Genomic DNA, 14,752 nt, shown 5'->3' with positions numbered 1-14,752 from the left:
GAAATAGTCTCCGCTGCAATAATTTGGGGAAATACTGTGTTCAGTGCATTTTCTAACTGGGAGATGGATCAATCAGAAGAATTGTCCCTTGGCTACTGTTCCATGCCTTCCAGTAGCTGTTTCACTGCAACATTGGCAGATGTCCAGGAACAGGTTAGCCTCCCTGTTGTTTTGACTGTACGACCTGTGGAAATCTAAGGGGGCTAGATGCTTGGAAAAAATTGCTGAAATCTCTGGTGCACAGCAACAGAATAACCATGTGTGTTGAAATTTTAACAATAGTTCATCATCCTCTGATCCTAAAGAGGTGTAATCACAGATTTGTGAACTTTTAGTACAGATAATATCTTGTCCCAGCCCTTTTTGCTGTTGTATTAAAGTCCTCTAGTCATATGCCCTTAGACAAGATTAAAATATTCTCAGCCAAAGTAATTCGAGAAAACCAAACTATGGTACAAAAGGCTTTTGTACAAACAGTCCTTGAACACTGCTGTCTTGTTTGGTCTAGATCCTTCCTGTCTCATCTGAAGCTCGTTGACATAGTTCAGTGTAAATATGTGAGACTCATAGATATCTTTTAATGTTAGGGAGATATAAACATTTTCTCATGGTGGTACATTTTCTAACCGAGTACGTTTTCTTTTTTGATGAAGTACTTTTTTATTTAAGCCCCTCTCTCACATTGTGCAGCGTTAAGTTTTCATGCAGCATTTAACTCAATATTTAGGTTTTTTTTCATCTTGTGTTGTGAGCTATTGGAAAATTATAATGTAATACAGGATTTCATAGATTTAAGGCATTTATACAAATTGTATGACACAATTGCAAACGGTTTGTACACAAGTGTTAATTGTTATTTCCAAGACAGACACAGACAAACTTGGATTTATATAGCACCCTTCATGACCACCAGACGTTTCGAAGTGCTTTACCACCAATGAAGTACTCTCAGTGTGGTCACTGTTGTAATAATACTTTACTTTATTCTAAGTATATGCATCTCAAAAAATGTATTCCAAAACTGCAGTGTTATATACACATAATATAAATCTTGTACCTAGTGAGCTGTCACATTTCAAATATGTCACTCTTGCATAATTGGCTCAAACATCTCTCATAAAACAGCAACAAATTACAACTGAACAGATACAACTGAATCTACCAGTTAACAACACAGCATCTTGGAATTTTTTTAGACTAAAAATGGAGCTTCTGAGCTTGGTATCCTGGCTTTCCCTGAAGGGGAAGTGTTATGGATTTATAAGCGGAGACAGATTCCCATCAGCAACAGTGATTAGCCTCAAATTGACCTCAGGATTTTGCTATTTACAGCATTTAGTTCATGGGGCCTTGAAGGTGTAGGCACAAGCCATTGAAACATAGTTCCAGTTCAGCACCAGACCACTTTTCTCCAGACTGTTCCTTCACGCCTGTTAGAAAAGGGCCATCAGGATGTAAATATTCCCCATATGTTATTGTATAATACACTGCACATTACATGGTAAAACACTGTATCCTCTAACTCACTGTGAACAACCTCACTGTGATACTACCAGTGAACAATTGTGTATGGCATATTGGATAGCACCATTTTAAAAATGCATTACTGGATAGTGAAATTCAGCTGATTTCTTACTCCATTCTAGCCACTAGTCAAAATGTCAACAAATGCATTGTGCACCAAAAGTTACCTGGCCTTTTAATTGGCCAATCATTCTTCCCCCGCTCACCCCAAAAAATACTTAACATTTTACTCACAATCACATATAACTGACCTTCAGCTGCAGCATTCCACATCACCACAGATTTGTATGTGTTTCTTCCCTTTCAAAACAAGACAATGGCATTTGAAATATGATTTTTTTAAACTTTTTAATTCATGACATACAACAACAACAACAGCTTGCATTTGGATCACGCCTTCAATGTAGTGAAACATCCCTAGGTGCTTCACAGGAGTATTATGAGATTTTTTTAAATTGACACCAAGCCGCATAAGTAGAGATTAGTGCAGGTGACCAAAAGCTTGGTCAAAGAGGTAGGTTTTAAGGAGCGTCTTGAAGGAGGAAAGAGAGATAGAGAGGCGGAGAGGCTGAGAGGCTGAGGTAGAGAGTTCCAGAGCTTGGGGCCCAGGCAACAGAAGGTACGGCCACCAATTTTGAGAATTTCTGCTCATACAGAACTGGATGTCGGACAAGCAGTCTGACAATTTAGAGACGGGCAGGAGCCGAGAGAAGTGGTAGTGAGGTAGAGCTGGATTTCATCAGCCTACATGTGGAAACTGACGCTGTGTTTTCGGATGGAGTTGTCAAGGGGCAACATGTAGATGATAAATAGGAGGGTGCCAAGGATATACTATACCACAGCATGACTGACAACTCGCTCTTCAAAAAGTTCTCCCGGTGTCGTGGGCAATATTTATCCCGCATCATCTAAAAATAGATTAACTGGTCATGATCACATTGCTGTTTGTGGAAGCTTGCTGTGTGCAAATCGGCTACCGCATTTCCTGCATTACAATGGTGACTGCACTTAAAGTAGTTAATTGGCCATAAATTGCTTTGGAACTTTGTGAAGTTGTGATAGTCGCTATGGCAATGCAATTCTTTCCTTCCTTTGTTCTTCCTTTTCCTTCTTTCCTTATTTTTCCTCTGCCTCTAAATCATCATTAGAAGGTGCATGAGAAAGAGTATGGAGGGGGGGGGGGTGAGGGGTAACTTGTCTTTCCTCCCACATCACACTTCCCATTCCCTCCAAAGCACTTCCCTCTGTTCCCTCCAAACTCACTTCTTCCCTGGTGAATTGGCAGGCTTTCATTCTTTGCCTGCCTCTGATAGCATACAGCCGATTGACATTGTGAACATGCTATGTGGGAAATTACAGGAAAACATCAGCCTTCTCACTGTATGACACACAACAGTGCAGCTCTCGCATGCTACATCATTGATAATCCTTCTTGTAAATACAAACACATGTTCTGCGTTCAAGATCGATACTTTCTTGTGCAGCTTGAAAATTCTCCATTTCTGTCAACAAATGGTAAGATAAAAGTAGAGAACTGCATTAAAATGTAAATCTTTCTGATATATATATATATATAGGGAAAAAGTTAAATTTTTTCAGAATGTTTTTACTTTGACCGACACATTGCTGTGATTCTTGGGGGGGTTAACTGTAAAAAGGAGCCACCTGTGTGATTTTAGCAAAGAGCACAGCAGATCAAAGGAAACCGATGTAGACAGAATGGGGCAGATCTTGCCTATGTGCGATAGTGTAGAACAGGTGATAGCGAGTCGGTGGCCCGTTTTACATCACTCCTGATTTATTTTTCCATTGATTTCAATGCAGATAAAAGTTGCTGATTTACTATCTCTTCTTAGGCAGTCCCTCGGAGTCGAGGATGACTTGCTCCCACACTAATGAGATCTCAGGTGACTGAAGAGTCCAATGCAGGATCTGCAATCTCTTGTCGCTGGTGGGGCAGACGGTGGTTGAAGGGACGGGTGGTTGGGGTGCTTGGGTTGTCGTGCGCTCCTTCTGTTTGTGCTTGGCTTCCGCGTGCTCCCAGCAAAGAGACTTGACGTGTTCGGCGCCTTCCCGGATGCTTCTCCTCCACTTTGAGCGGTCTTGGGCCAGGGATTCCCAGGTGTCGGTGGGGATGTTTCACTTTTTCAAGGAGGCTTTGAGGGTGTCCTTGAAGCATTTCCTCTGCCCACCTGGGACTCGCTTGCCCTGTCGGAGCTCTGAGTGGAGCGCTTGTTTTGGGAGTCTAGTATCGGACATGTGGACGTTTTACACCCGTTTTACACTATCGCACAAAGGCAAGATCTGCCCAAATATATTCCACTGAGTAGCGCTACAGACAGACATTTCTTTAGATGCCCATATTTTTATACCATGAGATGCAGTGGATGGGATATATCACTGAGCATATTCTTTCTCTGTCCCACTGCAGCATTTCAGTATACAAGAGCAATCAAGCTTCGAAGAAAGTACGACTGCAGCATTTCTTTGCTCCAGATAAATCAACAGTGATGAGCCTGGGGTACAAGTTTCGGTGCCTGTACGCTGGACTTGTCAATGGAAATATCTCTATCTATACAAAGGCAGAAGGTGGGTAGACTCCCTCTATTTGTTATGAACCGCTCTCAGATTTTACTCGCAACACTTTCTCGAATCTTTTAGTTATATAAACGTAAGCTTCGTTTCCTGTTTCATTTTCCCCCCTCAATAACATGCTTCATAAAATATCAACGTGCGGCAGGACAAAGAAAACTAAATTTTTCTTCGATCTTTTCACACTACATCTCGACTCATTTTTAAAAGACACTGGTGGAATTAAAATATTCATGTGGGTTTAAATGAATAGTTTTGACCAGTCATAGATCAGAGAACTCGCCAAAGCTTTTTTGATAGCACCTCCCAAACCCGTGACCTCTGCCACCTAGAAGGACATGGGCAGCAGGCACATGGGAACACGATCACCTCTAAGCCCACCTCCAAGTCACACACCGTCCTGATTTAGAAGTATATCACCATTCCTTCATCATCGCTGGAATTCGTCCCTAACAGCACTATGCGGATACCTTCACCACACTGACTGCAGTGGTTCAAGAAGGTAGCTCACCATCACCTTCTCCAGGGCAATTAGGGATGGGCAATAAATGCTGGCCTTGCCAGCGACACCCACATCCCAGGAACAAATATTTTTTTTTAAAAAGAATAGTACAGCATAGAAGGAGGCCACTCAGGCCATCCAGTTTGCGCGGCTCTTTCAAAGAGCAATCCAGTTAGTCCCACTCCCCTGCTCTATCCCTGCAATTTTGTCTCCAAGTATTTATCCAGTTCCCCTTTGAAGGTGACTGTTTAATTCACCTCTATAAACTCTCTGGATTTCTTTGTTGTTAAATCTATACTGAATCAAATAGTGCCCATGGTTGACAGAACTGGCATATTTGGTCTTCAATTGCTCTACGCAGAGCTCCTTCATGGCAAACGAGCCAAAGGTGGACAGTGGAAACATTACAAGGACACCCTCAAAGCCTCCCTGGTGAAGTGCGACATCACCACTGACACCTGGGAGACCCTGGCCGAAGACCGCCCTAGGTGGACAAAATGCATTCGGAAGGGCGCTGAGCTCTTCGAATCTCAACGCTGCCAGCGTGAAGAGGTCAGGCACAGGCAGCGGAAGGAGCATGCGTCAAATCAGTCCTCCCCACCCCCCCCTCCCCGACGAATATCTGCCCCACCTGTGACAGGGTCTGTGGCTCTCCTGTTGGACAGTTCAGCCACCAAAGAACTCACTTTAGGAGTGGAAGCAAGTCTTCCTCAATTCCGAGGGCTACCTATGATGATGGATGATAATTTGGTCCTCAGAAATAAAAGAAACTATACTCCTCCAAGGTTTAAGCTGTACCTACACAAACACCCCAAAACAATATACTTTTTAGTTAATAAACATTGCTACATTTCACATTGACATTGTGATCATTCACTTATTTTAAAAGGTGCTGAAGACATTAACTGAAGTTAGATTTTATTTTATTTTTTTAATGTTAAATCCATATCCATGGCTCAGCCACCTCAGTGACGTAGAAGTGAAACTTTTGCTGAAGAAATACATTGGCTGACCATAATGTGCTTTGTTAATGATGATTAAAGCAATTACACTAACTATTGCGCTGCAGGTTTATTGAGGTAATTTGACCACATTGGTTACAAACCAGGCAGATTTTTCTCAGCTCTTTCTACGTTATTTTTAACAGAGAAGCAAAATGCTTCAAGGTGATGTGGCCGATTTTCTTCCACTTGGGACCCAGTTTCCAGGGCATTAGGATGAGGAGACCAAGTCAGTAAAAGAAAGAGAGATTTGTATTTATATAGCGCCTTTCACGACCACCGTATGTCTCAAAGTGCTTTACAGCCAATGAAATATTTTTGGAGTGTAATCACTGTTGTAATGTATGAAATTTGCACACCGTAAGCATCCACAAACAGCAATGTGATAATGACCAGATAATCGTTTATTTTTGTTGTGTTGATTGAGGGATAAATATTGGCCAGGACACCAGGGATAGTATTCCTGCTCCTCTTCGAAATAGTGCCATGGGATCTTTTACATCTTGAGAGAGCAGACTTGGTTTAACATCTCATCCGAAAGGCGGCACCTCTGACAGTGCAGCTCTCCCTCAGCACTGGAGTGAGACTTGAACCCACAACCCTCTGACTCAGAGGCAAGAGTGCGACCCACTAAGCCACAACTGACACTGTACTCCTCCACCCACTCCCCCAACCACCCTACCCTCAATTATGCAGCAGATAGTGGAGACCACTTGGATGCTATTTCGGCCAGCAAGCCACAATAAAGCACACCTGGAATTTGTACTGCTATAGGTCCTGAGGCCTATTGCAGTACAGGTTGAACCTCCCTTATCTAGGACTCCCTTATCTGGCACCACCCCTCATTCAGAACCATTCCTGGCCGCTCCGACATGAATAAATTGAAGTCCTTCCTCGCTGTCGACTCCCGCAATCGCTGGCCTGACCACGTGATCCACCGGCGCCCCGCCCACCCCCGCCCCACTCACATGATCTCTGACGCATTCCCAGCCCCAAGCCAGCCAGCCAGCCCCGATATCCCCTTGCTCAGTACCTGCACTAAACTACAGAACCAGTAGGAAGCTGTTCAACCTTCGCCGTCTCCAAGCCAGGTCCAAGACCACTCAAACCCCTGTCGCGAGCTACAATATGCAGGCGACGCCTGCGTCTGTGCACACACACAGGCTGAATTCCAAGACATTGTCGATGTATTTACCGAGGCGTATGAAAGCATGGGCCTTAGGCTAAACATCAGTAAGACAAAAGTCCTCCATCAGCCTGTTCTCGCTGCACAGACATCAAGATCTATGGCGTGGCTCTGGACAACATGGGCCACTTCCCTTATCTCGGGAGCCTCCTATCAACAAGAGCAGGCATTGACGACAAGATCCAACACTGCCTGCGGTGTACCAGTGCAGCCTTCGGCCGCCTGAGGAAAAGAGTGTTTGAAGACCAGGCACTCAAAACTGTCATCAAGCTCATGGTCTACAAGGCTGTAGTGATACCCGCCCTCCTGTATGGCTCAGAGACGTGGACCATGTACAGTAGACACCTCAAGTCGCTGGAGAAATACCACCAGCGATGTCTCTGCAAGATCCTACAAATTCCCTGGGAAGACAGACGCACCAACATTAACGTCCTCGTCCAGGCCAACATCCCCAGCATTGAAGCATTGATCACACTTGCTCAGTTCCACTGGGCAGGCCACAGAGTTCGCATGCCAGACACGAGACTCCAAAAGCAAGCGCTCTACTCGGAACTCCTTCACGGCAAATGAGCCAAAGGTGGGCAGCGGAAATATTACAAGGACACCCTCAAAGCCTTCCTGATAAAGTGCAACATCCCCACTGACACCTGGGAATCCCTGGCCAAAGACCACCCTAAGTGGAGGAAGTGCATCCGGGAGGGCGCTGAGCACCTCGAGTCTCGTCGCCGAGAGCGTGCAGAAATCAAGTGCAGGCAGCGGAAAGAGCGTGCGGCAAACCAGTCCCACCCACCCCTTCCCTCAACGACTATCTGCCCCACCTGTGACAGAGACTGTGATTCTCGTATTGGACTGTACAGCCACCTAAGAACTTGTTACATATGTAAACCTGTAAATACTTTGTTTAACCACCAGAGGGCTCATCCCCTGGCATCCCAAGGGATCCCACAATCCCTTGGGAGCACCTGTACTTAAGGAGGCCTCACAATTTAATGTGACTACCCCTTGTCCGGAAAAATCCCTTATCCAGAACATACCAGGTCCCGAGGGTTCTGGATAACGGAGTTTCAACTTGTACATAACTTCTTTCACCAGTTTGGAGTGAGCACCAATCCTAGGCAGAAGACCCATTCATTCAGTATCTGTCAAATGAATGAATCCGGAAATACAGCTGAGTTCAAGTCAGGGCTTGCATAAAACGCAGCACCCCGGTTACATTGGGGGGATGGGAGGGGGAAGGAGCAAAACCATACTATCATAGAATCATGCGGCACAGGAGGCGGGCCCATTCAGCCCATCATGAATGTGCCGGCTCACTGAAAGAGCTATCCAATTAATCTCATTCCCCATAGCCCTGCAATTGTTTTCTTTTCAAGTATTTAATCCAATTCCTTTTTGAAAGTTACTATTGAATCTGCTTCTACTGCCCTTTCCAGGCACTGCAATCCAGATCATCATAACAATAATAACCAGGGTCCATTTCTTGGCCACCAATTTCACAAAATCAGGAAAAACCTTCAAAAATAAATTTTCTGAAACTAAGCAACTGACCGCTCTCTTACAAATTTTGAAATAACTGGGGGCCCACATTAAAGGAGTACTCTCCGATAAAGTTCCACAGAGCCTTATCCTCCAGTATATACCCCCAAATATCTTCTCCATGGGAAGGGGTGGATTTTAAAATTTTACTTGGTAATGAACGTCCTCTTAATCCTTTATGCTGGTTTGAAGGACTGAAGCTTGACATTCCACTATCCCTTCCATAACTCCCTCTGCCCCTCCCCACTTGCACTGCTAAATGCTCTGCTGCTGAGGGGTGAAGCTGCCTAATTATACCAATTAGTCACGAATTATGGGCAGTATTGCGCTGAGACTGCTAATTACGGAAGACTACATTGAAACTGCCTAACCTGATTTTCCTTACTGCAGCCATGGTGAGCAAGTTATGGCCCCATGAGGATCAGCTTCACCAGTTAATATTTGTTGAAAGAAATTTCCAATCAGCCAAGTGTCTGCACTTTAAGTTATATGGTTGTTGCTATTTAAGCATGAAACATAAAAACATAGAAATTTACAGCGCAGAAGGAGGCCATTTCGGCCCATCGTGTCCGTGACGGCCGACAAAGAGCCACACGGCCCTTGGTCAGCAGCCCTAAAGGTTACATATAACCCTATGAATAATGACTCATTTAACGTGACTACCCTGAGTTTGAGTCCCAGCCTTTAACAGTAGTATTATATCACAGTTAGTGGTGTCAAGTCAGATGTCATCAGAGTGTAATGTTCAGCTGCCAGAGCAGTGTTACATTGCTGGCTGCGTGTTGTACTCTTTCTCCTCCCCTCCCCGCCCAACATGACAAAGGAGCTCTGCGCTTGCTTGCTAGTTGGCTGGTTATTTTAGAGGACAACAGTCAGGTAGCATCGGTTCTTTCTCAAGATTTATATTTAAAATCTAAAATGTTCCCAGGCAATGTGTTGGTCCACCAGGGAACTTTTTAAACTTGTTTTGACACCATGCTAGAGTTATATGATTCCTGGATGTCCTCTAACGTTTTTTGGCTTCAGCATTCTCGAGAGTCCTATTGTCAACCTGACAACCTGATTGCCGTTTTTGCCAAAATCTCTTTGCGTCAATATTGTACATTTAATTCTACCCAAGTGTCATGTGGTCTCAAATGGAAAGAGACAGTTGCATCCTTAACTGGCCTCTTTCGGGTCCAGTATTTTTATGCTTTAAACTACTGATCAGAGGGCACCTGGGAGAAGACATTTTGTGCAGAATTCCCTCTGGTCACCATGACCTCAAAGTCTGTGCTTTCAACAACCGTTTATTCTGCTCAGTGCTACAAAATTTCTGCCCCCAGGCTTCCGTCGTGCAGCAATTTGAAAGCATTACACGTATTAACTAGAACTGAGATACACCAAGTTCCTCCATAAAATGTAATAACATTCAGGATTACCACACACACACAATCCTGAAAACAACCATGACAAAAGGCCAATCAAACACTTGATGAATAATCTAGTTTATTCAGTGACCTCCAAAATAATAGCCAAGCATGCTACGACACTGCAGCTATTTTCTGGTAGAGTGAATTTGATTGTCTGCAGAAAATGATTTGCTAGGATAATTTAATACTGCAGACAGTGGTTTAAAGACACCGTAGTAATTTTAATAATTCACTGTTAAGTTTGTTGCAAAATTCAATTTTGCAAGCTTGGACTGGAAGTCTCGTCAGCATCTTTAGATCTGCTATATTTAATGTTTAATAGAAGCTTCTGTAACTTGCCCAAAGGTCTGTGGAAGCAGAGTGTGTGTTGGATGTGATGAAGCAGTTTGTTATTGGGCCCAAGTTTCCGCCCTCTCTAAAATCGGCGCGCCGACTTCCTGGAATAAAAAAGGGCGCCGAAAACTTGCCTTGTGATTCCGCGAGCTCCTCAAGACATCTTCATGCTTGGCGTGGCGCAACACAAGGGGTTTGGGGCGGAGCCAGGTCCCGGCACTGAAAACCATGCCGGGACCTCTGCACATGCACGCTAGAGTGTGCGCGCATGTGCAGTAGTTCCTCGCCCCCGAGGCTGTGTGGGAGGGGCCTGAAGCACGCCGGCCCTAGCCCTGGCCGAATGGGCTCCCTGGGCGAAGATCGGGACTTGGACCTCCCTCCCGTTCAGCTCCCTCCCGTTCAGTCCTTCCCCCTTCTCCCCTCCCCTCCCCTCCTTCCCCCTTCTCCCCCCCCCCCCGTCCTTCCCCCTTCTCCACCCCCCCCTTCTTCCCCCTTCTCCACCCCCCTCCTCTCTTTCCCCCCCCCCCCCCCCACATCGTCGGCGGGGCCCACCCGGCATCTTGCTGGGGTGGGCCCCGCCTGAAGTGGCAGCGGCAGCGGCCCAGCGGATACTTCGCCGGCGGCGGAGCCTGTTCAGCCTCGCCTTCCTCCAGTTCAGCCTCCAACCCCCCCTCCAGTTCAGTCTCTTCCCCCCTCCCTCCCGTTCAGACCTTCCCCTCTCCTCTCCTCTCCCCCCCACTCCTCTTTCCCCCCCCTTCTCCTCTTTCCCCCCTCTTCTCTTCTTTCCCCCCTTCTCTTCTTTCCCCCCTTCTCTTCTTTCCCCCCCTTCTCTTCTTTCCCCCCTTCTCTTCTTTCCCCCCCTTCTCTTCTTTCCCCCCCTTCTCTTCTTTCCCCCCCTTCTCTTCTTTCCCCCCTTTTCTTTCCCCCCCCTTCTCTCCTCTCTCCCCCCTTAGACATAGAAACATAGAAAATAGGTGCAGGAGCAGGCCATTCAGCCCTTCTAGCCTGCACTGCCATTCAATGAGTTCATGGCTGAACATGAAACTTCAGTACCCCCTTCCTGCTTTCTCGCCATACCCCTTGATCCCCCGAGTAGTAAGGACTTCATCTAACTCCCTTTTGAATATATTTAGTGAATTGGCCTCAACTACTTTCTGTGGTAGAGAATTCCACAGGTTCACCACTCTCTGGGTGAAGATGTTTCTCCTCATCTCGGTCCTAAATGGCTTACCCCTTATCCTCAGACTGTGACCCCTGGTTCTGGACTTCCCCAACATTGGGAACATTCTTCCTGCATCTAACCTGTCTAAACCCGTCAAAATTTTAAACGTTTCTATGAGGCCCCCTCTCATTCTTCTGAACTCCAGTGAATACAAGCCCAGTTGATCCAGTCTTTCTTGATAGGTCAGTCCCGCCATCCCGGGAATCAGTCTGGTGAATCTTCACTGCACTCCCTCAATAACAAGAATGTCCTTCCTCAAGTTAGGAGACCAAAACTGTACACAATACTCCAGGTGTGGCCTCACCAAGGCCCTGTACAACTGTAGCAACACCTCCCTGCCCCTGTATTCAAATCCCCTCGCTATGAAGGCCAACATGCCATTTGCTTTCTTAACCGCCTGCTGTACCTGCATGCTAACCTTCAATGACTGATGTACCATGACACCCAGGTCTCGTTGCACCTTCCCTTTTCCTAATCTGTCACCATTCAGATAATAGTCTGTCTCTCTGTTTTTACCACCAAAGTGGATAACCTCACATTTATCCACATTATACTTCATCTGCCATGCATTTGCCCACTCATCTAACCTATCCAAGTCACTCTGCAGCCTAATAGCATCCTCCTCGCAGCTCACACTGCCACCCAACTTAGTGTCATCCGCAAATTTGGAGATACTACATTTAATCCCCTCGTCTAAATCATTAATGTACAATGTAAACAGCTGGGGCCCCAGCACAGAACCTTGCGGCACCCCACTAGTCACTGCCTGCCATTCTGAAAAGTACCCGTTTACTCCTACTCTTTGCTTCCTGTCTGACAACCAGTTCTCAATCCACGTCAGCACACTACCCCCAATCCCATGTGCTTTAACTTTGCACATTAATCTCTTGTGTGGGACCTTGTCGAAAGCCTTCTGAAAGTCCAAATATACCACATCAACTGGTTCTCCTTTGTCCACTTTACTGGAAACATCCTCAAAAAATTCCAGAAGATTTGTCAAGCATGATTTCCCTTTCACAAATTCATGCTGACTTGGACCTATCATGTCACCATTTTCCAGATGTACTGCTATGACATCCTTAATAATTGATTCCATCATTTTACCCACTACTGAGGTCAGACTGACCGGTCTATAATTCCCTGTTTTCTCTCTCCCTCCTTTTTTAAAAAGTGGGGTTACATTGACTACCCTCCACTCCATAGGAACTGATCCAGAGTCAATGGAATGTTGGAAAATGACTGTCAATGCATCCGCTATTTCCAAGGCCACCTCCTTAAGTACTCTGGGATGCAGTCCATCAGGCCCTGGGGATTTATCGGCCTTCAATCCCATCAATTTCCCCAACACAATTTCCCGACTAATAAAGATTTCCCTCAGTTCCCCCTCCTTACTGGACCCTCTGACCCCTTTTATATCCGGAAGGTTGTTTGTATCCTCCTTAGTGAATACCGAACCAAAGTACTTGTTCAATTGGTCTGCCATTTCTTTGTTCCCCGTTATGACTTCCCCTGATTCTGACTGCAGGGGACCTACGATTGTCTTTACTAACCTTTTTCTCTTTACATACCTATAGAAACTTTTGCAATCCACCTTAATGTTCCCTGCAAGCTTCTTCTCGTACTCCATTTTCCCTGCCCTAATCAAACCCTTTGTCCTCCTCTGCTGAGTTCTAAATTTCTCCCAGTCCCCAGGTTCGCTGCTATTTCTGGCCAATTTGTATGCCACTTCCTTGGCTTTAATACTATCTCTGATTTCCCTAGATAGCCACGGTTGAGCCACCTTCCCTTTTTTATTTTTACCTTCTCTCCCCCCCTCCTCTCCCCCCCTTCTCTTCTTTCCCCCCTTCTCTTCTTTCCCCCCCTTCTCTCCTCTCTCCCCCTTCTCTCCCCCCCATTCTCTCCCCCCTTCTCTTTCCCCCCCTTCTCTTTCCCCCTTCTCTTTCCCCCCCTTCTCTTTCCCCCCCTTCTCTTTCCCCCCCTTCTCTTTCCCCCCTTCTCTTTCCCCCTTCTCTTTCCCCCCCTTCTCTTTCCCCTCTTCTCTTTCCCCCCTTCTCTTTCCCCCCTTCTCTTTCCCCCCTTCTCTTTCCTCCCTTCTCTCCCCCCCTTCTCTTCCCCCCTTCTCTTCCCCCCTCCTCTTCCCCCCTCCTCTTCCCCCTCTCCTCTTCCCCCCCTTCTCTTTCCCCCCCCTTCTCTTTCCCCCCCTTCTCTTTCCCCCCCTTCTCTTTCCCCCCTCCCTCCCTTCTCTCCCCTCCCTCCTCTCCACTCCCTCCCTTCCTCCCTCCCACCCCCTCCTCTCACTCTACCCTATCCCCCCTTCCCCTCCCCTCTTTCCCCCCACCCCTCGCTGTCAGAAACACAGAGAGACACTAACAGAGACAGAGAAAGAGACACTGGGGAGGGTGACATCCCAGCACGTTGTTGGAGGGCTCCCGGTGCTGCAATAGGTGAGTAGAAACAATTTTTTATTTATTGATTTTTTAAATTATTTTCTTTAAATTTATTTGGATTGATTTATTGGTTGATTTATTGATTTATTTATCATTTATTGTTGATGATGGCTCTTTATTTGTAAAAGTGAAGTGTTTAATGTTTGTAAACCCCCGTTCCACCCGCCCCCCCCCCGGCCATCTCTCGTTCCTTATGCCTGATTTATAAGTGTAGGCAAGGTTTTTCTGAGCGTACAAAAATCTGCACTTACTCCATTCTAAGTTAGTTTGGAGTAAGTTTTCACTGCCTAAACTTGCAAAACAGGTGTAAGTAGCTGGACATGCCCCCTTTTGGAAAAAAAAATCTGTTCTAAAATGAAACTATTCCAGCTCACTAGAACTGGAGCAAACTAAATGCCAAGAATTGCAATTTCTAAGATGCTCCATTCTAAAGTAGTTGCTCCAAAAAAATAGGAGCAGCTCAGACCGAAACTTGATTCCATTGGGTGTAATGAAGCAGGGGTGTGTGTTGGGGGTGTGGGCACAGTGGCCTGGATTTTAGCCTGGAGCTGAGCTTTGTGCCGGGTGGGCCGGGGTAGGGAGGGGGACGATGTTGTGAGGTCGGGACATCCAGAAGAACGGGTTTCCCAAATATCCTGCAGAATTTAACTGCACAGTTCCCTGAAGTGGGGTTCCTGCCCCTGATTGACCGGCTCGAGGCCTTTTGAGCAGGAAGCCTGCTTCACGAGGCTGAAACCCACACGATCAGAGAGGTGTATTGGGGAAGTGAGAGAGATCGGAGGGTGTGTGGTGGGGGGTTTCGATTTCCTAGTGGAGGGTACAATGGTGGTCTGTGGGAGGGGTCCTGATTATGGGAGGGGCAAGCGGCGATGGTGGTCGATGGGGAGCAGTCAGATTGCCGTGGGGGGAGGGGGAGGGGTGGTTTTACTGGGGTAACACACCAAAATGCTTGGTACATTAGGAAACCTGCCTGCACCATCTTCTCTCAGGACTTAGC

At 46.2% G+C, this 14,752-nt stretch overlaps 1 protein-coding gene across 2 annotated transcripts in view; it reads left to right on the top strand.

Moving 5' to 3' along the window:
* Window positions 1-14,752, top strand: part of arhgef10 (Rho guanine nucleotide exchange factor (GEF) 10) — a 423,195-nt gene that overhangs the window by 318,155 nt on the left and 90,288 nt on the right. For both annotated transcript variants that reach the window (XM_070884917.1, XM_070884916.1), the window contains one exon: window positions 3,956-4,113. In XM_070884917.1, coding sequence (XP_070741018.1) covers window positions 3,956-4,113 — 158 coding nt within the window. The remainder of the gene's footprint in view (window positions 1-3,955; window positions 4,114-14,752) is intronic.

The sequence above is a fragment of the Pristiophorus japonicus genome, chromosome 7 (genome assembly GCF_044704955.1).
Source record: "Pristiophorus japonicus isolate sPriJap1 chromosome 7, sPriJap1.hap1, whole genome shotgun sequence".
NCBI lineage: Eukaryota > Metazoa > Chordata > Chondrichthyes > Pristiophoridae > Pristiophorus > Pristiophorus japonicus.
This window is presented reverse-complemented; position numbering and strand designations above follow the sequence as displayed.